This window comes from Mugil cephalus, chromosome 4 (genome assembly GCF_022458985.1).
Source record: "Mugil cephalus isolate CIBA_MC_2020 chromosome 4, CIBA_Mcephalus_1.1, whole genome shotgun sequence".
Taxonomy (NCBI): domain Eukaryota; kingdom Metazoa; phylum Chordata; class Actinopteri; order Mugiliformes; family Mugilidae; genus Mugil; species Mugil cephalus.
Genome location: NC_061773.1, coordinates 19739514 through 19765322, shown reverse-complemented (window position 1 = coordinate 19765322; position 25809 = coordinate 19739514). Strand labels below are relative to the sequence as shown.

Below are 25809 nucleotides of genomic sequence, written 5' to 3'. Positions count from 1 at the left end.
ACAAGATTTATTTCCACCCAGTGATGCATTAATTCTTCACCAAAGTCTTGCATTGATGAAGGGAGAGTCTGAGCATGATGCAAAGTCTTCTCTAGCACATCCCAAAGATTCTTAGTGGGTTTATGCTCATTGCTCCCTGAACCACTCTTTCACAATTTGAACCCGATGAATCCTGGGATTGTCAAACTGAAATGGTTGTTTCGAAAAATGAGAAGCAACTCATTGCATCAGTTGGGGTTAAATAACTTACTAACTGATAATTGCCTATGCAGTAATTATCCAACAGGAGGTTCGTATCTATTTGCTTAGTTAAATCCAGGTGGCTTTCTTGTGGCCAGGCAGTGCATATATGTTTTACTTGTTATATATATTTTTTTCCCCATGCATAGTCCCCCAATATGTATAATGTTTCTGCACCGCTGCTGCTAAAATAATAAATTCCCTATCGTAGAAAGAAACTGCGTGGTGCACGGCGCCATCTTGTGTCCACGGGTTCGCACTGCATGCCGGTATAAGGTTTCCGGTGTTATGGCGACCACCGTCAACATCATCGCTTCAGTGTGGAGAAAGCGGACTGTACGTTCAGGTAAACTGCCTCTCACACAAAACTCGTGCTGTCTTACTTTGACCACAGTGGGATTCTCGTGTCTTCTTGCACGTCCGTGGGCCACGTAATATCACGACATCGCCCCCACACTTCTCATTTCTTGTGCTGCCACACCACGTCTAACGTCTGCGTCTTGAATTCCCGTTGAGGGATCTGGATGGCTTTGTTAACAACTAATGCTGGATGTTAGCCTCCACTTAATACACGTCGGTTAGCCCTCTCACGAAGTGTTCGTGGTTTGACGAAGAAATTCATAAGTAATGCGTTATTATCCGGGCGTGTTTCTAATTTCAAGATCAATTTCACCATTAAACTTATTTCTGGGCTTCAGGTAAAGCTTAGTTAAACTAACTAGTTAGCTAATTATCGCGAGGGAAGCTAAAAGTTTGATAGCTACACGTCGATGTTAATTAGAAGAATTAAGGTCTCTTACTGTCCGAAAAGCCCTGAATGGCAAATTACAAGGGACTAATTTTAAGTGGGAAATAGTAGAAACAAGATAGTAGAAAATAAATACATGGCGTTTATTCGAGAAATGGTAAACAAACCCAAATCTAATCAAAGTATACAGCTAAATCGTCTGTGCTCATGCTGGTGTGCTGTAAAAGAAATGCATCATAAATGGCACCGTTGTGCCCGCTGTTAATAGCAATATTTACTGTTATTGAAATGCCTTAAATTTAAAATCACGACAGCGTGGAGTTTATGACTGGTGCTACTTTAACATGTACGTGCTAAATGACCTATTGTTATACTGCACAATGGTGCTCGTGCTGTAAGGTCACACTGTAATGTTCAGTCAACAGTCTTTATTTGCTCTAGATTTTCTAAGCACATACATGCTTGCGCCTTTTAACAACATAGCACTGGTTCTGCATTGCCCATCTGCCTTCTGCCTCGCATTATTGCCAGCCAGCTGTTCTCCAGGCTGAGTTATGATTGTTATTGCAACAGTCGGAAAAAGGTCAGTAATATTTCCTGCGACAGGACCTTTCCTTATAGGGAGCAGAAATCCCGCCTGGAGCTACGTTCCCACACACACACACTTGCTTGTGCCCACATGCTCGAACAGTGTGGTGTCAGGCTTTCAACCAAGCGGACAGGCTGAGTCTGTGTGTCTCTGTCTTTCCCCCCTTTCGTCTCGCAGATTGCTGTGAAGAGGGGTGACTGTTTCACATGTCTGCGTGGTTCTGACTATGCTGCTCTTGGTGGCGCTGGACATAGTTTTTTCCTCCCTTGTGGTGACCGCTGAGACGGCTGAGAACGTCAACTACGGCAGGATCTCCCTGCCGTCAGAACACGTACCGTACTTCCTCCACAACAACAAGAGGGTCGCCAAACAATGCCGACTGGACCAACACTGCCCTTTTAAAGTAAGATGTGTGGAATCTGTCGGTGTGAGTGTTAGTTTTTAAACGGTTTTAGTTGATTGACCTGACAATGAACATGTGGACTTCACATCAAACTTGCTTTTCAATTGTAGTAAGAACAGTATTTAGGATGTTTCTACACACTGTTAATGTTATTTTGTTTTACAGTATGGTTATTTTGTAACTTATTTTTATGCATTTTATGAATGCAATGCAATGCAAATCAATGAATATTATTAAATAGTGCATGTACTTTTAATTAATTAAAACTACAAATTACTTACAGGGAACCTTGTGACACCATACTGCAACTTTTTGACTTTCTTATTGCCTCATGCGTTCTCACATACACATGCTAACACTTGTTTTTTTTAAACAGGATGCACTACAGGATCTGTCTGCCTGTTGGGGTTATGAGAAGAACTGTGATCCAGAGAAGCGCTTTAGCTATCCTGTCTGTACCAAAGCTGACTCTGCATGGTACTATTCCTCTTTCACAACATTAACAGAGCTTTGTTTAATTATGGATGTTTGATTTACTGAACCACGGTCTTTATTGTTCCAAAAAGTAAAATGCTCCAACATGGCGCCCACCTTTGGTGAGCCATTATGCAGGAGGTCTGCTGATGTTCTGTAATCTCTGATCTGTCAGGGCGCGTTCACTGGAAGCGGCCCAGGAGCTTTTCTGGAAGCAGGCTGATTTTGGCTACGTCAAAGAACGCCTATCTGAGCTTAAAACGCTCTGCAAGGCCAGCAAGCCTGTAAGTCTGCTCACTTCCTTAGTTCCCACAGGCCTTCTGAGTCAACAGGAAGAAACAACAGGTAGAAAGTTGAGTTCAACAAAGAGACAATGGGCCTGAAAAATAATTTACTGTTCAAAAGCAGTGGTAGAGAAACTAAAGTACATGGACCACTCTGATAGCTGCAAAAGTATAGAGTTCGTTAATGTTGTGTAATGTTGTAACTTTCTGTTCCTAAAAACACTGTTTTCCAGGGTGATTCATCATTAAGATGCGGTAGCCACACTAGATTCTGTAAGGCAACAAATCTTTACCTGGACTTGCGGGAGCCGCGCAGAAGCCATGACAGGTCAGTGCAACTAACATTTGTTAAATATGATCATGAAACTCAAATTATTCTGACAAATGCTGTGTTTACACGCACACTAGCATTTCACTAATGATCAAAAACAAAAGTCCACTATGAATTAAAAGGCCTCATGTGACCACTTACATCAGGACAGACCAGGCCTGATGTGAAAGAATTTGAAACACTGATAATTTGTTCAACACAATATTCTGTGCAGGATGGTCAGAAACATAGCAATATTAATACAATGAGTGAAAAAATACTGAGAGCTGTTCTGTCTCCATTCAACTTTGAATTATTTCTGTGCCCCAAACAAGATGTGTTGGAGCATGTTAACACATATCTTATTGGACCATTTTATTTAAAGTCTCTATAAACAGATAAATTGGAATCTAATCTTTATTTGTTTTGGCCAGATTGAAGAATGTAACTCAACCGTGTTTATGCTGCAGATACAAAGAAGATTTTATGCAGGCGGGTGAGATTGGTGGACACTGCAGATTGAACAAGCAAGCACTTGCTGCTGAGGGAGAACACAAGAGCCCCTTGCAATCATGGTGAGTTAGCACACATGCATTCACACACTCGATTACTGAGCTGAGACAGGATGACGTACATTTCTGGTTGTTAAGTCATAAAGGAACTTTCCTGACCAGGAATCAGAAGGAAGCACCTGGCATTTTGTGCTTGTATGCAAATAAACAAGGTATCAGTGGGGCTAGAAATATGAATGCATTCAAAATGCAAACCTTGCAATGAGTTGGTGTATCCCATACACCTCAACATGTATATGCCATGGATAAGTCATTGCAGCCCTGTTTACAGTTTCACAAATCTGATTTCATCTGTTAAAATGCGTACTCGTTAAGAGGCTTAGCGATACTTTCAAAAGATAAATTATAAGGTCACTATGAGCCCCTCTATGAGAAGGATTCACTAATGAGAAGAACTACTAACCACTCAGTTTCAGACACATATCAACTTGTGGAGCTCATTTACCTGTTTCCTCAACAAGAGGAAACCACAGATCTTTCTGGTTACTTGTGATCTATCACTCAAAATGTTTTCCAATAACCAGGTCTGAACAAGGCTCTGGACCTCAGCACATACTGTCGAATGGATTTCTGTTAGATAACTAAAGGTAGTTGAGTATGCTTTACTTACTCATGGCTATATTCCTTTTATAAGATCCAGGGCAGTTCAAAAAAAGAGCAAAGTGTTGGTCTACTCCCATTTGATTTTTGTCCATTTTTTCAGTCACACAAATCAAATGTGTTACATGATCGTTAATGGAAGCACATAGGTGAATTAGCCCTACACCATGTTTGAGAAATTGCATGGATAGGGAAATGCATGTGTGACTGTTTATATACAGCTTGTATTGCGATATGGCACACTTTTTTTTGTCAATCATGACAGCACGATAGGTGTGAAATCTATGGGCCCTGGTTGTCTTTTATTTAAGCTGTGTGCTGTCGGGCCAGTGGCGCAATGGATAACGCGTCTGACTACGGATCAGAAGATTCTAGGTTCGACTCCTGGCTGGTTCGTTGGTTTTGTTGTGTTCTGGGTCTTGTAGGGAGATGGAAAGATAGACAGATACTTGATTCATCTCTATGAGCTGTAGATTAAAACAGAGTTATCTTGCTCCTAATATATACACTTAATCTAGCAGGTTATCGCATATTGTTTGAATTTTACATAAGTTCTTGGGTGTTGGCTTATGGCTCGATGGATTCTATGCTGGACTGGTAGCGTTGTCCCCATTTGTCCTCAGGTGCCACTACAGCGACTACTACTGGTGTTACATTTTGACTACTGACATTCCGGTTATTCTGGTTTTAGAGTTTAAGGTCAGTGTAGTTGTGTCACTAAAAGTTGGTGTAGTTCCCTGACCGGGAATCGAACCCGGGCCGCGGCGGTGAGAGCGCCGAATCCTAGCCACTAGACCACCAGGGACTTGTCTGCCGGTGCCTCAGCACATCCTGTCTCGCTGATCTATCTTAGATGACTAAAGGTAGTTGAGTGTGCTTTACTTATTGTATCTCATGGCTGTTTCTTTTGAAGGAAGTGATAAACATGCAGCTCCTTCTCAAAACACTACAAAAGTAAGGGGGAAGTAGGGCTGACCAGGAATGTCAGTGTGAAATATATGGGCCCTGGTTGTCTTTTGTGTGGCTTGTGTTCTGTTGGGCCAGTGGCGCAATGGATAACGCGTCCGACTACGGATCAGAAGATTCTACGTTTGACTCCTGTATCCTATTGTGCACTGAGTCTTGTATATTATAATGGCGTGGTCTTGCTCATAATATGCACTTACTGTAGCAGTTTATCTCATATTAATTGAATTATCCATCTTTTCCATCAGCACCACATCATCTGTGTCGATTCATGTGACGGTTTAAATGGTTCTCCAATAAAAGTCCAACTGCAGCGTTGTGCCGGTCGGGTTTTTGGGTGTTGGCTCAAATGTGATTTCATCTGATCTGTTTAAAAGTGACCCAAGTGCTTTAAGAGGCTTAGTGATACATTCAAAAAATTAATTGAGTTTAAAGACAATGTAGTTGTTGTGTCACTAAAAGGTAGTGTAGTTCCCTGACCGGGAATCGAACCCGGGCCGCGGCGGTGAGAGCGCCGAATCCTAGCCACTAGACCACCAGGGACTTGCTTACAGTGTTTTGAGCTCAGTTTTTCCAGTGCATGACATGCAAATACGTGCATAGGTTTCACTAATTCGCTAACAACTCCTAACCACTTGGTTTCAGACACATAGAACAGAATAGACTAGAAAACACTTCATTCATCCCCTGGGGGAAATTTAAGTGTCTGGTAGCTTGTACACAAACATACACAGACATCAACAAAACACACCAGCAAAATCAACATAAATAATAGCAGCAGTAAGAGGAAAAGGAAAAGGAAGACTGGTAATATGCATAAGACTGTGTTAACATGTATGTCTGTGCAAAACTATGTACAGTTGACTGGACATCTTTACATTTTACAAGAGAGCATTTTAACATTTAAACTGTGGTGTTGTACATTCTGGTGGCTGTGGGGACAAAGGACGTCCTGAACCTCTCAGGACTGCAGCGTAGTGAGAGAAGCCTCCCACCATTGCTGCTTCTCTGCCCCTCCAGGATATCATGAAGAAGGGTGCCTGATGTTGTCCAAGTTGAACTGGATTGTGTTGCATGTGCATCTCTCAACAATAGTCCAAAGTGAGTCCAGCTTCCTGCCAATCAGAGAACCAGCCGTCTTAACCAGTCCGTCCAGTCTCTTAAGCCCCTTTCACATCGGACGAAAAACCTGGGTCAACCCGCATCGAATGACCCGGCAATTGACCCGGGATTTAACCAGCTCGGCTCGGCTCGGCTCGGCTCGACTTCGATGTGAACAGGAATGCCACGTCGACCCACTTATTTACACAATGGCCTTGATGTACCTGCCTGTCCCGTTCTGATTTTGTCACTCGACAAGATGTCTGACTGTGTCATTGTAGAAGATCCAGAGCTTCAAGCAGTTCAAAAAAAGAGCAAAGTGTTGGTCTACTCCCATTTGAGTTTTGTCCATTTTTTCAGTCACACAAATCAAATGTGTTACATGATCGTTAATGGAAGCACATAGGTGAATTAGCCCTACATCGTCTTTGAGAAATTGCACAGATTGGGAAATGCATGTGTGACTGTTTATATACAGCTTGTATTGCGATATGGCACACTTTTTTTTTCTCGATCATGACTGTTTGATAGGTGTGAAATCTATGGGCCCTGGTTGTCTTTTGTTTAGTCTACGTGCTGTCGGGCCAGTGGCGCAATGGATAACGCGTCTGACTACGGATCAGAAGATTCTAGGTTCGACTCCTGGCTGGCTCGATCATATTGTTGTGTATTTGGCCTTGTAGGGAGATGGACAGATACTTGATTCATCTCTATGAGTTAAGTATCTATGAGGTGTAGATTAAAACAGAGTTATCTTGCTCCTAATATATACACTTAATCTAGCAGGTTATCGCATATTGTTTGAATTTTACATCAGTTCTTGGGTGTTGGCTTATGGCTTGATCTATTCTATGTCTGTCCTCAAACTGGACTGGTAGCGTTGTCCCCATTTGTCCTCAGGTGCCGCTACAGCGACTACTACTGGTGTTACATTTTGACTACTGACATTCCGGTTATTCTGGTTTTAGAGTTTAAGGTCAGTGTAGTTGTTGTGTCACTAAAAGTTGGTGTAGTTCCCTGACCGGGAATCGAACCCGGGCCGCGGCGGTGAGAGCGCCGAATCCTAACCACTAGACCACCAGGGACTTGTCTGCAGGTGCCTCAGCACATCCTGTCTCGCTGATCTATCTTAGATGACTAAAGGTAGTTGAGTGTGCTTTACTTATTGTATCTCATGGCTGTTTCTTTTGAAGGAAGTGATAAACATGCAGCTCCTTCTCAAAACACTACAAAAGTAAGAAGGAAGTAGGGCTGACCAGGAATGTCAGTGTGAAATATATGGGCCCTGGTTGTCTTTTGTGTGGCTTGTATTCTGTTGGGCCAGTGGCGCAATGGATAACGCGTCTGACTACGGATCAGAAGATTCTACGTTTGACTCCTGTATCCTATTTTGCACTGAGTCTTGTATATTATAATGGCGTGGTCTTGCTCATAATATGCACTTACTGTAGCAGTTTATCTCATATTAATTGAATTATCCATCTTTTCCATCAGTTTTTGGGTGTTGGCTCAAATGTGATTTCATCTGATCTGTTTAAAAGTGACCCAAGTGCTTTAAGAGGCTTAGTGATACATTCAAAAAGTTGGTTGAGTTTAAGGTCAGTGTAGTTGTTGTGTCACTAAAAGTTGGTGTAGTTCCCTGACCGGGAATCGAACCCGGGCCGCGGCGGTGAGAGCGCCGAATCCTAGCCACTAGACCACCAGGGACTTGTCTTCAGGGATGTCGGATGTTACTGATCGATGTTACATAACTAAAGGTAGTTGAGTATGGTTATTTACTTATTGTATGTCATTGCTGTGGCAAGGCAGTGATAAACATGTAGCTCCTTCATAAAACACTCAGTACATTTACATGCATGTGAGAAAAAACAAACAAATTATTGCCTTAATCGGACTATAACTGGAGAACTTAAGTGCATGTTAATCGGACAACTAACACAATAATGCGTGTGCGCATGCTCCAAAACCACTGCGCTGGCGTGTGACCCCGGAACAAAAACATCCAAGGAGGCCGGTCGCAGAAGAAGAGAAAGGTAAACAGAGCCTGTAGTCGTCTCAGGGATAGCAGCATATTATTTGCACCAGAAGTAGCTCACACATTACGATACACTATTGTTTGAAATGCCGGTATTGGCTCGTTGATTTGGTTGTGTACTAGGTCTTGTAGTTAGGTAGTGTAGGGAAGGGTAGGTGGGTTGTGTGGACTAGTTGCGTTGTCCTCATTTGTCATTAGATGCTGCTACAGCAACTACTACTGACTAGGGTGAGATGAGAAGATGAGAACAATTCCTAACCACTCGATTTCAGACACATTTTGACTTTTTTGACATCAGTCATTGCAGCTCTATTTGCAGTGTCACAAATGTGATTTCATATGATCTGTTTAAATGTGTACCCAAGTGCTTTAAGAGGCTTAGTGATACTTTCAAAAATAGGTTGAGTTTAAGGTAGATGTAGTTGTTGTGTCACTCCAAAAAAGCGTTGAATAAGGTCAGCTGGACTTGGAGAATTTCTTGAAGACGTTTCGCCACTCATCCGAGTAGCTTCTTCAGTTCTGATAAACTAGTTTGGAAATTGAGGTTTAAATAGGAATAAACTCTGTGGGTAACACCCACCCGAAACTTGCTTGACCAGAAACTGGGGTCACTAATTACCATAATGGCTGGTACTTACCTGTCCTTGAATGGGGAGCTGTGTGCCTAGGCTAACTTACCCTATGAATAGAGCTCTAACGAGGCTATTGTCAATGGGAGCTTGGAGGCTCAAAGTGTGAATGTTGTTGAAACTTCTTGGGGACAGAAGTCAAAACTTGGATGAGTGAGGAAACGTCTTCAAGAAATTCTACGAGTCCAGCTGACCTTATTCAACGTTTTTTTGGATTACCATGACCTGGATGACTGAGAACCTTCACAGACTTGTATCACAAAAAGCTGGTGTAGTTCCCTGACCGGGAATCGAACCCGGGCCGCGGCGGTGAGAGCGCCGAATCCTAGCCACTAGACCACCAGGGACTTCTCCTGCAGTTTTTTGAGCTCAGTTTTTCCAGTGCATGACATGCAAATAAATGCATAGGTTTCACTAATTCGCTACCAACTCCTAACCACCCGGTTTCAGACAAATAGAGAACAGAATAGACTAGAAAACACTTCATTCATCCCCTGGGGGAAATTCAAGTGTCTGGTAGCTTGTACACAAACATACACAGACATCAACAAAACACACCAGCAAAATCAACATAAATAATAGCAGCAGTAAGAGGAAAAGGAAAAGGAAGACTGGTAATATGCATAAGACTGTGTTAACATGTATGTCTGTGCAAAACTATGTACAGTTGACTGGACATCTTTACATTTTACAAGAGAGCATTTTAACATTTAAACTGTGGTGTTGTACACTCTGGTGGCTGTGGGGACAAAGGACGTCCTGAACCTCTCAGGACTGCAGCGTAGTGAGAGAAGCCTCCCACTATTGCTGCTTCTCTGCCCCTCCAGGATATCATGAAGAGGGGTGCCTGATGTTGTCCAAGTTGAACTGGATTGTGTTGCATGTGCATCTCTCAACAATAGTCCAAAGTGAGTCCAGCTTCCTGCCAATCAGAGAACCAGCCGTCTTAACCAGTCTGTCCAGTCTCTTAAGCCCCTTTCACATCGGACGGAAAACCTGGGTCGACCCGCATCGAATGACCCGGCAATCGACCCGGGATTTAACCGGCTCGGCTCGGCTCGGCTCGGCTTCGATGTGAACAGGAATGCCACGTCGACCCACTTATTTACACAATGGCCTTGATGTACCTGCCTGTCCCGTTCTGATTTTGTCACTCGACAAGATGTCTGACTGTGTCATTGTAGAAGATCCAGAGCTTCAAGCAGTTCAAAAAAAGAGCAAAGTGTTGGTCTACTCCCATTTGATTTTTGTCCATTTTTTCAGTCACACAAATCAAATGTGTTACATGATCGTTAATGGAAGCACATAGGTGAATTAGCCCTACATCGTCTTTGAGAAATTGCACAGATTGGGAAATGCATGTGTGACTGTTTATATACAGCTTGTATTGCGATATGGCACACTTTTTTTTTGTCGATCATGACTGTTTGATAGGTGTGAAATCTATGGGCCCTGGTTGTCTTTTGTTTAGTCTACGTGCTGTCGGGCCAGTGGCGCAATGGATAACGCGTCTGACTACGGATCAGAAGATTCTAGGTTCGACTCCTGGCTGGCTCGATCATATTGTTGTGTATTTGGCCTTGTAGGGAGATGGACAGATAATTGATTCATCTCTATGAGTTAAGTATTAGATTAAACAGAGTTTGTAGATTAACCAAGTTATCTAATATATACACTTAATCTAGCAGGTTATCGCATATTGTTTGAATTTTACATAAGCTCTTGGGTGTTGGCTTATGGCTTGATCTATTCTATGTCTGTCCTCAAACTGGACTGGTAGCGTTGTCCTCAGGTGCCGCTACAGCGACTACTACTGGTGTTACATTTTGACTACTGACATTCCGGTTATTCTGGTTTTAGAGTTTAAGGTCAGTGTAGTTGTTGTGTCACTAAAAGTTGGTGTAGTTCCCTGACCGGGAATCGAACCCGGGCCGCGGCGGTGAGAGCGCCGAATCCTAGCCACTAGACCACCAGGGACTTGTCTGCAGGTGCCTCAGCACATCCTGTCTCGCTGATCTATCTTAGATGACTAAAGGTAGTTGAGTGTGCTTTACTTATTGTATCTCATGGCTGTTTCTTTTGAAGGAAGTGATAAACATGCAGCTCCTTCCCAAAACACTACAAAAGTAAGGAGGAAGTAGGGCTGACCAGGAATGTCAGTGTGAAATATATGGGCCCTGGTTGTCTTTTGTGTGGCTTGTATTCTGTTGGGCCAGTGGCGCAATGGATAACGCGTCTGACTACGGATCAGAAGATTCTACGTTTGACTCCTGTATCCTATTTTGCACTGAGTCTTGTATATTATAATGGCGTGGTCTTGCTCATAATATGCACTTACTGTAGCAGTTTATCTCATATTAATTGAATTATCCATCTTTTCCATCAGTTTTTGGGTGTTGGCTCAAATGTGATTTCATCTGATCTGTTTAAAAGTGACCCAAGTGCTTTAAGAGGCTTAGTGATACATTCAAAAAGTTGGTTGAGTTTAAGGTCAGTGTAGTTGTTGTGTCACTAAAAGTTGGTGTAGTTCCCTGACCGGGAATCGAACCCGGGCCGCGGCGGTGAGAGCACCGAATCCTAACCACTAGACCACCAGGGACTTGTCTTCAGGGATGTCGGATGTTACTGATCGATGTTACATAACTAAAGGTAGTTGAGTGTGGTTATTTACTTATTGTATGTCATTGCTGTGGCAAGGCAGTGATAAACATGTAGCTCCTTCATAAAACACTCAGTACATTTACATGCATGTGAGAAAAAACAAACAAATTATTGCCTTAATCGGACTATAACTGGAGAACTTAAGTGCATGTTAATCGGACAACTAACACAATAATGCGTGTGCGCATGCTCCAAAACCACTGCGCTGGCGTGTGACCCCGGAACAAAAACATCCAAGGAGGCCGGTCGCAGAAGAAGAGAAAGGTAAACAGAGCCTGTAGTCGTCTCAGGGATAGCAGCATATTATTTGCACCAGAAGTAGCCACACATTACGATACACTATTGTTTGAAATGCCGGTATTGGCTCGTTGATTTGGTTGTGTACTAGGTCTTGTAGTTAGGTAGTGTAGGGAAGGGTAGGTGGGTTGTGTGGACTAGTTGCGTTGTCCTCATTTGTCATTAGATGCTGCTACAGCAACTACTACTGACTAGGGTGAGATGAGAAGATGAGAACAATTCCTAACCACTCGATTTCAGACACATTTTGACTTTTTTGACATCAGTCATTGCAGCTCTATTTGCAGTGTCACAAATGTGATTTCATATGATCTGTTTAAATGTGTACCCAAGTGCTTTAAGAGGCTTAGTGATACTTTCAAAAATAGGTTGAGTTTAAGGTAGATGTAGTTGTTGTGTCACTCCAAAAAAGCGTTGAATAAGGTCAGCTGGACTTGGAGAATTTCTTGAAGACGTTTCGCCACTCATCCGAGTAGCTTCTTCAGTTCTGATAAACTAGTTTGGAAATTGAGGTTTAAATAGGAATAAACTCTGTGGGTAACACCCACCCGAAACTTGCTTGACCAGAAACTGGGGTCACTAATTACCATAATGGCTGGTACTTACCTGTCCTTGAATGGGGAGCTGTGTGCCTAGGCTAACTTACCCTATGAATAGAGCTCTAACGAGGCTATTGTCAATGGGAGCTTGGAGGCTCAAAGTGTGAATGTTGTTGAAACTTCTTGGGGACAGAAGTCAAAACTTGGATGAGTGAGGAAACGTCTTCAAGAAATTCTACGAGTCCAGCTGACCTTATTCAACGTTTTTTTGGATTACCATGACCTGGATGACTGAGAACCTTCACAGACTTGTATCACAAAAAGCTGGTGTAGTTCCCTGACCGGGAATCGAACCCGGGCCGCGGCGGTGAGAGCGCCGAATCCTAGCCACTAGACCACCAGGGACTTCTCCTGCAGTTTTTTGAGCTCAGTTTTTCCAGTGCATGACATGCAAATAAATGCATAGGTTTCACTAATTCGCTACCAACTCCTAACCACCCGGTTTCAGACAAATAGAGAACAGAATAGACTAGAAAACACTTCATTCATCCCCTGGGGGAAATTCAAGTGTCTGGTAGCTTGTACACAAACATACACAGACATCAACAAAACACACCAGCAAAATCAACATAAATAATAGCAGCAGTAAGAGGAAAAGGAAAAGGAAGACTGGTAATATGCATAAGACTGTGTTAACATGTATGTCTGTGCAAAACTATGTACAGTTGACTGGACATCTTTACATTTTACAAGAGAGCATTTTAACATTTAAACTGTGGTGTTGTACACTCTGGTGGCTGTGGGGACAAAGGACGTCCTGAACCTCTCAGGACTGCAGCGTAGTGAGAGAAGCCTCCCACTATTCTGCTTCTCTGCCCCTCCAGGATATCATGAAGAGGGGTGCCTGATGTTGTCCAAGTTGAACTGGATTGTGTTGCATGTGCATCTCTCAACAATAGTCCAAAGTGAGTCCAGCTTCCTGCCAATCAGAGAACCAGCCGTCTTAACCAGTCTGTCCAGTCTCTTAAGCCCCTTTCACATCGGAACGGAAAACCTGGGTCGAACCGCATCGAATGACCCGGCAATCGACCCGGGATTTAACCGGCTCGGCTTGGCTTCGATGTGAACAGGAATGCCACGTCGACCCACTTATTTACACAATGGCGCTGATGTACCTGCCTGTCCCGTTCTGATTTTGTCACTAGACAGCCTGTCTGACTGTGTCATTGTAGAAGATCCAGAGCTTCAAGCAGTTCAAAAAAAGAGCAAAGTGTTGGTCTACTCCCATTTGAGTTTTGTCCATTTTTTCAGTCACACAAATCAAATGCGTTACATGATTGTTAATGGAAGCACATAGGTGATTTAGCCCTACGCCATGTTTGAGAAATTGCACAGATTGGGAAATGCATGTGCGACTGTTTATATACAGCTTGTATTGCGATATGGCACACTTTTTTTTTGTCGATCATGACTGTGTGATAGGTGTGAAATCTATGGGCCCTGGTTGTCTTTTATTTAAGCTGGGTCCTGTCGGGCCAGTGGCGCAATGGATAACGCGTCTGACTACGGATCAGAAGATTCTAGGTTCAACTCCTGGCTGGCTCGATCATATTGTTGCGTATTTGGCCTTGTAGGGAGATGGACAGATACTTGATTCATCTCTATGAGTTAAGTATCTATGAGGTGTAGATTAAAACAGAGTTATCTTGCTCCTAATATATACACTTAATCTAGCAGGTTATCGCATATTCTTTGAATTTTACATCAGTTCTTGGGTGTTGGCTTATGGCTTGATCTATTCTATGTCTGTCCTCAAACTGGACTGGTAGCGTTGTCCTCATTTGTCATTAGGTATTGCTACAGCGACTACTACTGGTGTTACATTTTGACCACCGATATTCTGTCCTTTGCTCTGAGGTTGGAGTGGCCTCAGAGCTTCTTACATGTGTCCCCCTCTATGAGAAGGATTCACTCATGAGAACAATTCCTAACCACTTGATTTCAGACACATTTTGACTGGTTTGACAAGTCATTGCAGCTCTATTTGCAGTTTCACAAATGTGATTTCACCTGATCTGTTTAGATGTGTACCCAAGAGCTTTAAGAGGCTTAGTGATACTTTCAGAAGTTGGTTGAGTTTAAGGTCAATGTAGTTGTTGCGTCACTAAAAGTTGGTGAAGTTCCCTGACCGGGAATCGAACCCGGGCCGCGGCGGTGAGAGCGCCGAATCCTAGCCACTAGACCACCAGGGACTTGTCCTGCAGGTGTGTGAGCACATAGTGTCACACTCATCTATGTTAGATGACTAAAGGTAGTTGAATATGTTTGAATATATGTTTTACTTATTGTATCTCATGGCTGTTTCTTTTGAAGGAAGTGATAAACATGCAGCTCCTTCTCAAAACACTACAAAAGTAAGGAGGACGTAGGGCTGACCAGGAATGTCAGTGTGAAATATATGGGCTCTGGTTGTCTTTTGTGTGGATCGTGTTCTGTCGGGCCAGTGGCGCAATGGATAACGCGTCTGACTACGGATCAGAAGATTCTAGGTTCGACTCCTGGCTGGCTCGTCTCCTTTTCATCCTCTATAGATTTCTCATAATATTCATTTATCTCATTTGCATACATCAAAAAACTGTCTGGCTCGTTTATGTTGTTGCATACTCAGTCTTGTAGGTAGGTAGATACATTATTCATCTCTATGAGGTGCAGATTCAAGCTGGACTGATTGCGTTGTCCTCATTTGTCATTAGATGCTGCTACAGCGACTACTACTGACTAGGAACCACACTGATCAGGTGTTATATTTTGACCACCTGACTAATATTGTGTAGGTCTTGTGCCTCCAAAAGAAGTTGTGACTCATCAGAGAATGGACATGGGCCTTCCGAGTGTCTCCTGTGGTGTCTGGTAACAGTATGCTGTTAGTGGTTGAGAAGTGAGAAATGATTCAGACTCAGTGATTATTTCTAGTTGGTCTATTGAAATTATCCTACACATAAGGAGTCATGCACACAGAGTAAAGCTCTGAGAGCATGTTACCATGAATGTGGGTTGACATACCTGTTTTATAGTCAACACTCACATTAGTTTCATGCTGGTACATCCCTTTACATTCAAAAAATAGGCTGAGTTTGAGGTCGCTGTAGTTGTTGTGTCACTAAAAGTTTGTGTAGTTCCCTGACCGGGAATCGAACCCGGGCCGCGGCGGTGAGAGCGCCGAATCCTAGCCACTAGACCACCAGGGACTTGCTTGCTGTGTTTTGTGCTCAGTTTTTCCAGTGCATGACATGCGAATACATGCGTACCCCTCTGTGAGAAGGTTTCACTAAGTCGCTAACAACTCCTAACCACTTGATTTCAGACACACAGAGAACAGAATAGAATAGAAAACACTTTATTCATCCCCTGGGGGAAATTCAAGTGTCCGGTAGCTTGTACACAAACATACATCAGGTGTTACATTTTGACCACCTGACTAATATTATTTAGGTCTTCCTTATTGCTCCAAAATAAGTTGTGACCCATCAGAGAATGGACATGGGCCATGTGAGGGTGTCCTGTGGTGTCTGGCAACAGGATGCTCAGGATGCGTCCTATGGGTTGAGGGGAGGGATCCACAGATCATCCTCGTTCCAGTGCATCCCACAGATACTTAATCAGTTTGGGATCTAGTGAATTTGGAGGCCAGTGTCTAGAGAAAAAAGATCAACAAGTGAGGGTGGTTGAGAAGTTAGAAATGATTCAGATACAGAAGGAATCTACACTTACTTAAGTTTGTCTACCTGGCAGAATAACATGCACATTAAGAGGAAATCCGCCCCCACAGATGGTTTTTTAATGTTGTGGCTGGTAGGTGTATATAGACATATTAACAAAGAAATAACTGCAAACATTTGATATTTAAATAGAAAAAGTTGTGCTTTGCTCACTGTGGCTGTTATTTGTATTGTGTACATACATTAAACATAGCCATTAGTTGTGTAGTAATTTTTATGATACTGTGAATGTCGTTGTAGGTATGCTGAGCTCCAGTCGTACACAGAGCTGGATTTTCACCCCATAGAGGACGGACATTGTGACATCATAATTGAAAAACCATCTGTTTTCATGAAACTGGACGCTGGTAAGTAAAGATTTATGACTCCGTTCATGGTCCTGCAACATAAAGAAGAAGCCTTAATCTACTCTTTCAATACACCTTAATGAGAGACAATATACAAACTGTTTTGTGCATGTGTTCACATTCAGCTTGTCTTATGTTAGACATGAAGATGTTCCTGTAGGCAGTTGTGTTTCCAGTATCTGACAGCAATGATATAGTATTTTTCTTATTTTAGTTGTCAAGCCTCATACATACAATACAGATGTTTACAGTTCACCTCTTATCCTTTCTTGGTCAAAAGGTAAAAATAATATTGTGGATTTCTTTCTAACAGGAGTGAACATGTACCACCATTTCTGTGACTTTGTCAACCTCTACATTTCTCAGCACATTAACAACTCCTTCAGCTCAGATATAAATATCATCATGTGGGACACGGTGGGTACCTGAATATGCCTCACGCTGTAGTGGAGGGGAGGATCTAATCTGTATGTGGATATTACCGTTTAAGGTTAACCAGTAAAATGTCGGTGTTCAAATTATGGTGTAATGTTTCTGCATATTCATATTTTAAATAAACAGATAGCTGACTCCGGCAGCGCTAACGTCATAATGTTGATAATTTTATTGTTTTGGTTTTCATTTCTGCTGACTGACTTTAATTAATCAATATTTCTTCCCACTTTTTGTCTATGTCTTTTCTCACAGTGCTATGTCTGTATGTCTTTTCTCAGAGTTTCTATCGTTATGGAGACCTGTTCGTTGAAACGTGGAGGGCCTTCTCAGACTATGACATCATTCACTTGAAGACCTATGACTCAAAAAGAGTAGGTATTATCTCACCCTCATCAGCAGGTCATTGTTGTACACACCTTCTCCATAGGTTGTTGACCTCATCGCTTATACAGAGAAAGCTTAATTGAGTGTTGTTATAAAACCCTAAGGTCTGGGTCAGTTTCCTCTGGCACATAAGAAATATTGTGTTTGAGCAACGACTATTAAAATGTGAAATCATCCTCCTCAACCAGTTGATCGGTTGTGGGACAAAAATCACCTGTGTGTTGTTTCTAGATAAAGTGAAGCAGCCGCGGTGCACTGGTAGCCTTACTGGCTTCAACTAATCGTAAAGATAAGAAGAGAAAACAAACAAACTATTTGCATTTTAAACAATTAATTTAATGATTTTATACTGACATGATAACCCGTGTGCACCTGCACATATTTCTGATTTGTTCCCTCGATGCCTCAAGTGCACAAAAGTCGACAGAGCCCAAGTTAGCTTAATTCATTCATTCATTTTAACAAAACACAGCCACACTGAAGACTTCTTTGACATGATGCTAGTTTATAATAAACTCAGGGTGAACAGTCTCCATTCAGCAGATTGGAATGCTACTGATGTCTCGCATTTCTCCTCAAGAAAGTAGCTCTACAGTTTCTCTGACCAATGAAAATTTGGAGGATAGCATGCTGATATACTCAAATTTAATTAATTTAAAGCTTTAGTGAGAGCAACTACTGTCAATTCTTGCTCATGAGATGCCTACTAGCTCTGTTTTTTGGCTCTTGGTTCACAAATAGTCACAGTTTAGATACGGATACATTTCTACAGTTCACAAAAAAACTTAATCATGGCATGTCCCAGCTTTAACATCCAGTGATTATATCTTCATCTTTTAAAAGCACTCAAAGATCTTAGTTAAGTTTGCATTAATATGCATGTGAGTACTATAGCTTCATTGATCTATTCTTGCCCATAGGTATGTTTCAAGGATGCTTTTTTCTCCCTTCTCCCGAGAATGAGATATGGCCTTTTTTACAACACGCCCCTCGTAAGTTACCCCTTAAGTTTATGTGCAGTACATGTGTGTTTGAATGTGTGTGTATCCCTTATGATAATGTGTCCATATATGTTCTGTACGTCATCATAACTAATTTCAGCATCTCAATCTTTTCGGTAGCGCTGTTTGTGTTTGGTTTTTATCTCATATTTGGAGGTAGATTTTTTTTTAATCATTCATCTGTCCTTCCTCACGACAAGCTCAACAGTACCCGGGTTTAGCCATAAACATGCTGTTTAGGTCAAATATTTATGTCATGCCTTGAAAGGCTCAGCATGTGGTTATGTTATTTAAATGATAATTCCAAGGAGATTACCGTAAAGATGATATCATGTAAATGTGTGTTGTCCGCTGCTTCCAGCCTTGAGGTGTGAAATATTGATAGGTTAGCCTCAAGCCCAAGCTTTTGATTGCTCCTGCAGCATATGTCATGTTTATATTCATGTGCTCACATTTCCAGCAGCTGCACGGGAGTGTATATAAGCCTGGATAAATGCCTAAACTCATATCGTATTCATTCCAGGGAGATTAGAAAATATGTTTCCAATTGTCAGATTCCCATTGTGTAAAGTATTTTTCCCCACAAACCAGTGCAGGTGCGCACTAGCAGATTCAGTTAGCCTTCGGTTCATTTTAAATATCAGAGTAGGTTTACTAAAAGATGTCATATGCATAGTTTTATACAGTGTTTTATATTAAACAGGGAAAAAATAAATTCCATATGTGAGTGAAATTGACTTTTTTTTTTTATTTGGTGTGTTCATGACAGATCTCAGACTGCTACAGTGAAGGGATGTTCAGGGCCTTCTCCCAGCATGTCCTCCATCGACTGAACATCCCACAAGACAAACCGGAGGTAGGAAGAACCTCTTTAAGGAAACACGTCACGTAGTTTTACAAAAGAACCATGTTTACATGGAATTAATTTACACATAATAAAATCTGAAAAGGTGGTAGCACGTCATGTGCTTGGATATGGTTTTCTCAGATTCATCTCAGACCATTTGCTTTAGAGAATTTATGTTTCTGATCAGTCGGTGTAATTTTAACCATCTTTCCTCTGTGCCAAAGCAATTTCTCTGCTCTTGGTTTACATTAGATGAGATACCGATGGCATTTACAGGCCAAACAACAACTCTGCTCATAAGCAGTGCGGTAATGGAGGGAAGTATGAGTTAATTGCAGACAGTTCACACAGATACCAGCTGTGAATATTTGTTGTGCTAACAATCAGCTTGCATTTAGTTACTTTTGTAGACTCACTGTGTTGAAGCCAATACATTTTGCATGCATTTCAAAGCTCTGATAGTGGTAGGGCCTGTCAGATTTTTAATGATGGTGTTTTGGTTCAGATATGTGACACTGCATCGAAATATAAATGTTAGTGTTTCAACCACGTTCTTACAGAACCATGAATGTTGTGCATATGTGTGTTTCTGCTTGTGTCCTCAGAGTGACTGCTTTACTCTGTGTGAGGTGCACTGCTCACTTCACTTCAGCTTGTATTTTACAGTTTGCAGCCAACAATGGGAGGCCACACCTGCATTTCCGTTACCCCTAGAAATGTGCAAAACCTATATATCGCAACAAAAAACTGGTAATAACATATCAATCTAAAAGTTTATCGCAAAAGGAGTGGAAACACTTCCCCATCACTGACATCACCGGAGATGACGCAGGGGGGTCATGTGACCAGTTCATTTGAAATCCATTTCCTAAAGTCTCGTGTGATGATTATAGCGGGATATCGTGGGATGAGACTTTGCAAGAGTTACTACTAAAGGTTTGTGTAGTTCCCTGACCGGGAATCGAACCCGGGCCGCGGCGGTGAGAGCGCCGAATCCTAGCCACTAGACCACCAGGGACTTGCTTACAGCGTTTTGAGCTCAGTTTCACTAAGTCGCTAACAACTCCTAACCACTTGATTTCGGACACACAGAGAACAGAATAGAATAGAAAACACTTTATTCATCCCCTGGGGGAAATTCAAGTGTCCGGTAGCTTGTACACAAACATACATCAGCTGTTACATTTTGACCACCAGACTAATATTGTGTAGGTCTTCCTTGTAGCTCCAAAAGAAGTTGTGACTCATCAGAGAATGGACATGGGCCATGTGAGGGTGTCCTGTGGTGTCTGGCAGCAGGATGCTCAGGATGCGTCCTATGGGTTGAGGGGAGGGATCCACAGATCATCCTCGTTCCAGTGCATCCCACAGATACTGAATCAGTTTGGGATCTAGTGAATTTGGATGCCAGTGTCTGGGGAAAAAAAAAGTGAGGGTGGTTGAGACGTTAGAAATGATTCAGATACAGAAGTGATCACTTCTAGTTTGTCTGTTGCAGAATAGTAAAGCCCAGAGAGCATGTCAAGCCAGTGTGGGGTTGACTATGTGTCAAGAGTTACAGCTCATTTGCAGAACACCTTTCAATGGGTGTACAAAGCACAATTTCATAAATGTAATATTGTGAAAAGGTGTGATGGAAGTGCAGCTAGTGATGGTAGCAAAGAATGCTAAGCAACAAGTTGGCACAATCAAGGTGTATGGGTATTTATTTTGTGACCTTTACTGCATGTACCCAAATAACAGGAGTTAAGGGAACGCCTGGTGCAGAGTGATAGCAAGTCGAACAAATAGAGGCTTCCTGACAGACAGGGAAGAAATGACACGATTTGAAAATGGTTTGCATCCGCTCTCTGTTTTAAACATGTCAAATCACTGGTCCCTTACGTTTGTTGATCACATGGTGGCCCTCCTGCTGCCACATACACACTATACACATTCTTTTATTTCAGAAAGAATGTGGTTTATGTCCCACCGGTAAGATTTCGTACTCTCATTACTGGGCAGGGAAAACACATTGTGCAGGTGTGGTGTCCTGTAACACTTGGACACCAAAATAGCATTTGAGTGAAAGGAGCAGCTGGCAGAGTGAGGAGCGGAAACAAATCAAAGCTGTAAGTTGTTGGATGATATAAAACCTAGCTCAGTTTAAAGTATTTGCTAAAATATGCATGTGCTAAAAAAACAGCACGAAAGACGGTTGGATGCACATTATTTCCTAATTATAATGCTTCAGCTTGTAAAAAGACATCAGACAATGTCTCTGTCCTGTATCTGTCCTCAGGGAGTGGTCTGCATCTCCCTGGTGGTCTAGTGGTTAGGATTCGGCGCTCTCACCGCCGCGGCCCGGGTTCGATTCCCGGTCAGGGAACAGTCTTTTTGTGTTTAGTAATTTGAACCTCTACTAATGCAGCAATGTGCTAACACGCAAACAACGTTTCTTACCACAAATTATTTAAATTCCTCCCTTAGAGTATAACATTTTGTTCTTGAGTAATCTCAGTTATGTAAGTGTTCTTTGCACCCAGTAGAGGAATATTTATATGCAGGGAGGATGGAAATATTGATTCCTCATTATTTATTATTTTATGGCTGGAACCTGTATGTTTGACTACTTTGAAAATGGTTTGTAGAAATATCTAGTCCAGACTGGCTATTTTAAACAATTAGGTCATGAAGGAAACTCTGCTTTGTGGAGCTTGAGGTCATAATTACATTGTTACCAACTTTTCTTCAGCTATTTTCAGAGCAAGTGATTCTTCTTTCACTGTTTCCTTCACTTCCTACTCTCAGATTCCCGATTAATTATTGTTTTACATAGATATATACAGTTTAACTTTCCTAACGGCTACAAGCAAACTCTATGTACTGTCACAAGCACGCACTCACTTTCTTATTCATCTTTTCCATCTACTGCAACACTGCACAATTTCTCTTGCTTTATGGTGCCAGGTTTAAAGTGACTTTATGACCAGCAGAGCTGAGTAACTTATCCCATACTGTGGAGCAGCTCATTGGTTATTCATATCCTTCCATGAAAATATGCTAAGAGGCTTTCCAGCGGGACATGGGGCTGTTGGCGATAGCAGGCCAGCAACTGAATGAGAGGTCTTCTCGGCCCTGACCCTCTCCTCAGCTCCTCCTTTCATCTCTAGATTAATGGCATCAGCCAGAAACTCATGCCGCCGCTCCCCTTTATTGTGTTCTATTCATTCGCCTTTACCAGCCCTCTTCTCCTGTCTTCTCATCTCATAATTTGCTGGAGCCTCATCTTGCTCTGAATAGCATCTTCTTTTCAAAAGTGTTTTTTTTTTTTAATAGAACAGGAGGAATCAGGTCTGTACTTGGACACATGCATATGTGTTCACTGCTTTTACTGAGGTGTTGTGGTTTCACAGAATAAATGTTACTTTGACTTTGAAGGACAATTATGGTGCAGTTTTTGTTGTCTAATCTCTTTTTTTTATCGAATTTTCAAATAAATAAATAAAATAAATACTCTTTCTGAACACAAGATGGCAGTAGAAGACTACAGTAAAGAAGTATCTGTAGTGACTGTATAAACTAATAAGAAAAAAGCCCTCTCTGTTGCAACTTAAATGACTTTTAATGTATTTTTTTAATGAGTCTGTTTACTCCACTGTCGACTGTGATGTTATAGAGATGTCTCACATAGAATTCCTCAAGTTATTCTGAACGAGCACCATGTTTTTCCTAGCCGCCTATCTTTTCTGTCCTTGGCTGATTGATTGTTGGGCACATTGCTGTTTTCAGGAGGGGCGTGTTCGTGTCACCCTGCTGGCACGCAGCACAGAATACAGAAGGATACTAAACCAAGTGGAGGTGAGTTCAGCATCACCGTCCCTCCCTCTTTCTGCCTCTTTTTTTTTTTCCCTGGCATTTATTTTACATTCTCTGTCATGTTATCCGTCGCATGTCCTCCTTTTCCTCCCTTCTCTGTCTTTCTCTTTCCTTCTTTATATTTCTCTCTCTTGCTTTACTTTCTACAACTCCCCCATTCCCTCCTTCTCCTCCGCTATTGATTTACTGCCCACCTCTGTTAAGTGTCTATTTAAAATCTTACTTGCTATAAACAGTGCGAGTAAAAAGAGCCTTGTGATTTAAATTGTTCCTGCCCGTGTTTGCGAAGGCTCTCAATGACCACAGAACACGTCGCCCTTTTCTCGTTACAGCTGGTGAACGCCCTCAAGACGGTGCCTTTGCTGGAGATCAGTGTGGTGGACTACAAATACAAGTGAGTTATAGAGTGCTCGCCACAGTGCGGCGGCTGTTCAGTGCTGATTCATACTGGTCGGTAATGGAAGAGGTCTGAAAAAGAATAAAGAAGGTGTTTACCTTTATTCCCCAGTCTCATGGTGACAGGGTTCACACACACGCTGGAGGTGACTGATGTGTAAATACCCACCTGTCTTTCAGGGATGTTCCCTTCCTGGAGCAGCTGAGGATCACACACAACTCTGACATCTTTATAGGGATGCATGGCGCAGGTCTCACCCACCTCCTCTTCCTCCCTGACTGGGCTGTCATCTTTGAGCTGTAAGTGACACATTTGTTCAGAGCGTAAGAGCGAGAAGAGCAGTGTTTGACTGTATAACACTGCCCAATTAACCAGGTGTTTATCACAAGCGGCGATCGTGAATGTGTGTGTGAGAGCACACGTGAGAGAGAGTTTTGTGTGGATTTTGGCGAGCGTCACAGGGGGAGAACCACAATGTGGGTACAGTTAAAAGATCGAGAGAGCGCGCGCGAGAGGGAAAGATGGATTCAAGAATGAGGCAGACTAAGAAGAGCGAGAGATAAAGTGGCTGCATCTGTCCCTCCCAGATATAACTGTCAAGATGAGAGCTGCTATCGAGATCTGGCTCGGCTGCGCGGCATACGATACGTGACTTGGCAGAAAATGGACAAAGTGCTCCCACAGGACAAGGTAGGGGAATCTCCCGTACAAGCTGTGCCTCAGTGGGTGCTTTCTGGATTCGCCTATCTCACATATACACACTTAAACCCAAATGCATAGACTTAATTTCCCATTTAAATAATCTGTCTTTGATGTACCTGTAACTTCAAGGACGGGCTGACACCAGCACAGACGCCCACTGCTAGGGTTTTATTTGTCTTTTCGCTGGATCTAACTTCTCTAAAACTCCTCTCAGGGTCACCACCCCACCCTCGGGGACCATCCAAAGTTTACCAACTACTCCTTTGATGTGGGAGAGTTCATGCGCCTGGTCCTGGAGGCTGCCAATTACGTCACACACCATCCTAAATGGCCACGTCGCGTTCTTCACAATGAACTCTAGCGTCTCCATGAGCGGAGGGGATGACAGACATCTGGCTGCCGAACGACCTTTAACTCGAGCCTCCCTTTTGCTGCGGGAAAGAAAAAGTCCTCGTCACAGTGGCAGAGTAAATTTTAAAGTATTTTTAAAAGTTACCCAATTCACCAACGAGTCTGAGACGTGTGGCGGGTTACTTGTCACCTCCCGTCCACAGCTTTGATAGTCCCCGGAAGAGTAAAAGCAGGACGGCGGACAGCTCAAGTCTGAATAGCTTTCACTAGCTTTATTAGTGTCAAATGAGCTGAAGGACTAGGCGCGTGCAGTCGAAGCATCTGGACGGATGCGTCCTATGTTTCTTCATTACCTCCACTGCGTCTGCTTCATTCCACGCCGTCAAAGTTGGCAAATGAGCAGCTGTTAGGGCATTCCTTCACAGGCGACGTCTTGTCCCATTTGATCAGTGTCACGTTGATGCGAGCCTCTTCAGACTTGTTGACAATCGCAGTAGAGTTTCCGGGCACATCCAGCACGAACCAGTCTAACATGTGCAGTATTCACACATGTAGTTGCAGGCGTACACTTGCAACATAGTTGAAATCATGTAGTTTTAAGGTATCGCACATAAGAGAAGGAATGTGAGTCACCCCTGCAGAGAGGGATTTTCTCCTATATCAGTATTAGTTTCGTGTGTGTTTACATACAGGAAGATGTGTGAACACATTGCTGGTAAGTACTGTAGAACTTAATGTACATTCACGTTTAAGCAACACTCCAACAGTTAAATGGATTTTTCAACTCTAACTTTTACAGCTGCATCGTATTTAAAGTCGTCTTTCTTTTACATTCGTCACATTCACTACATCAACTTATAAATGTGTCGGTTTGATGGACTAACATTTGATACAGATGCTTGATGTATTATGAATTCCTTTGCATTTTACCAAAGGGAATGTCAGCGTGGTCAAATGAAGAGGGTGCTGCTATTTATCCATTACCGTTCCTAACGCCTTTTGAGTAGTTTTATAGTTTACAATGAATTTGTCAGAAAGGGAATAAGCACAATTTGCATGCAGTCACACGCAATGCACATCAGTATTTTGACCGATCATTTTCTCATTTCTTGGCCTCTGTGTCAGCTTGATGTTTTATTTATCAAAGAAAGCGTGTTAGACTGAATCAGGCCTTTTTAGTCTGCTTTGCTAGACTTGGCAATTTCATATTCAAGAGCTGTGTAATATTTTGAAATAAATAATTCCTTTAAAAACGCTGAA

At 42.3% G+C, this 25809-nt stretch overlaps 1 protein-coding gene and 17 non-coding genes across 19 annotated transcripts; 7 read left to right on the top strand and 11 right to left on the bottom strand.

The window, feature by feature from the left end:
* Positions 1-518: 518 nt before the first annotated feature.
* Positions 519-25809, top strand: eogt (EGF domain-specific O-linked N-acetylglucosamine (GlcNAc) transferase). Of its 2 annotated transcripts, none has more exons than XM_047584304.1 (16): positions 519-586; positions 1755-1980; positions 2357-2457; positions 2630-2738; positions 2972-3066; positions 3519-3623; positions 16468-16574; positions 16888-16991; positions 17288-17380; positions 18314-18385; positions 19164-19250; positions 23013-23081; positions 23432-23493; positions 23676-23795; positions 24084-24186; positions 24413-25809. In XM_047584304.1, the coding sequence occupies exons 2-16, from the start codon at positions 1804-1806 to the stop codon at positions 24557-24559; spliced, it is 1551 nt and encodes a 516-aa protein (XP_047440260.1). In that variant the 5' UTR covers positions 519-586; positions 1755-1803; the 3' UTR covers positions 24560-25809. The 2 variants fall into 2 exon arrangements, with proteins under 2 accessions (XP_047440260.1, XP_047440261.1); XM_047584305.1 differs by lacking the exon at positions 519-586 and adding an exon at positions 848-938.
* Positions 4544-4616, top strand: trnar-acg. Its single transcript has one exon. It is a non-coding gene; the product is annotated as a tRNA-Arg (tRNA).
* trnae-cuc lies at positions 4954-5025 on the bottom strand. The gene has a single exon. It is a non-coding gene; the product is annotated as a tRNA-Glu (tRNA).
* On the bottom strand, positions 5658-5729 carry trnae-cuc. The gene has a single exon. It is a non-coding gene; the product is annotated as a tRNA-Glu (tRNA).
* Positions 6869-6941, top strand: trnar-acg. Its single transcript has one exon. It is a non-coding gene; the product is annotated as a tRNA-Arg (tRNA).
* Positions 7301-7372, bottom strand: trnae-cuc. The gene has a single exon. It is a non-coding gene; the product is annotated as a tRNA-Glu (tRNA).
* trnae-cuc lies at positions 7923-7994 on the bottom strand. Its single transcript has one exon. It is a non-coding gene; the product is annotated as a tRNA-Glu (tRNA).
* Positions 9227-9298, bottom strand: trnae-cuc. The gene has a single exon. It is a non-coding gene; the product is annotated as a tRNA-Glu (tRNA).
* Positions 10436-10508, top strand: trnar-acg. The gene has a single exon. It is a non-coding gene; the product is annotated as a tRNA-Arg (tRNA).
* Positions 10857-10928, bottom strand: trnae-cuc. The gene has a single exon. It is a non-coding gene; the product is annotated as a tRNA-Glu (tRNA).
* On the bottom strand, positions 11479-11550 carry trnae-cuc. Its single transcript has one exon. It is a non-coding gene; the product is annotated as a tRNA-Glu (tRNA).
* Positions 12782-12853, bottom strand: trnae-cuc. Its single transcript has one exon. It is a non-coding gene; the product is annotated as a tRNA-Glu (tRNA).
* Positions 13981-14053, top strand: trnar-acg. The gene has a single exon. It is a non-coding gene; the product is annotated as a tRNA-Arg (tRNA).
* Positions 14629-14700, bottom strand: trnae-cuc. Its single transcript has one exon. It is a non-coding gene; the product is annotated as a tRNA-Glu (tRNA).
* trnar-acg lies at positions 14946-15018 on the top strand. Its single transcript has one exon. It is a non-coding gene; the product is annotated as a tRNA-Arg (tRNA).
* On the bottom strand, positions 15625-15696 carry trnae-cuc. Its single transcript has one exon. It is a non-coding gene; the product is annotated as a tRNA-Glu (tRNA).
* On the bottom strand, positions 20188-20259 carry trnae-cuc. The gene has a single exon. It is a non-coding gene; the product is annotated as a tRNA-Glu (tRNA).
* On the top strand, positions 21538-21609 carry trnae-cuc. The gene has a single exon. It is a non-coding gene; the product is annotated as a tRNA-Glu (tRNA).

Excerpts from the sequence above, each read along its gene's own strand:
- eogt (XM_047584304.1), top strand. The coding sequence starts at position 1,804 with ATGCTGCTCTTGGTGGCGCTGGACATAGTTTTTTCCTCCCTTGTGGTG. Across the intron at positions 19,251-23,012 it reads TCCCACAAGACAAACCGGAG|GAGGGGCGTGTTCGTGTCAC; the intron begins GTAGGAAGAACC and ends TGCTGTTTTCAG. Across the intron at positions 23,494-23,675 it reads GTGGTGGACTACAAATACAA|GGATGTTCCCTTCCTGGAGC; the intron begins GTGAGTTATAGA and ends CCTGTCTTTCAG.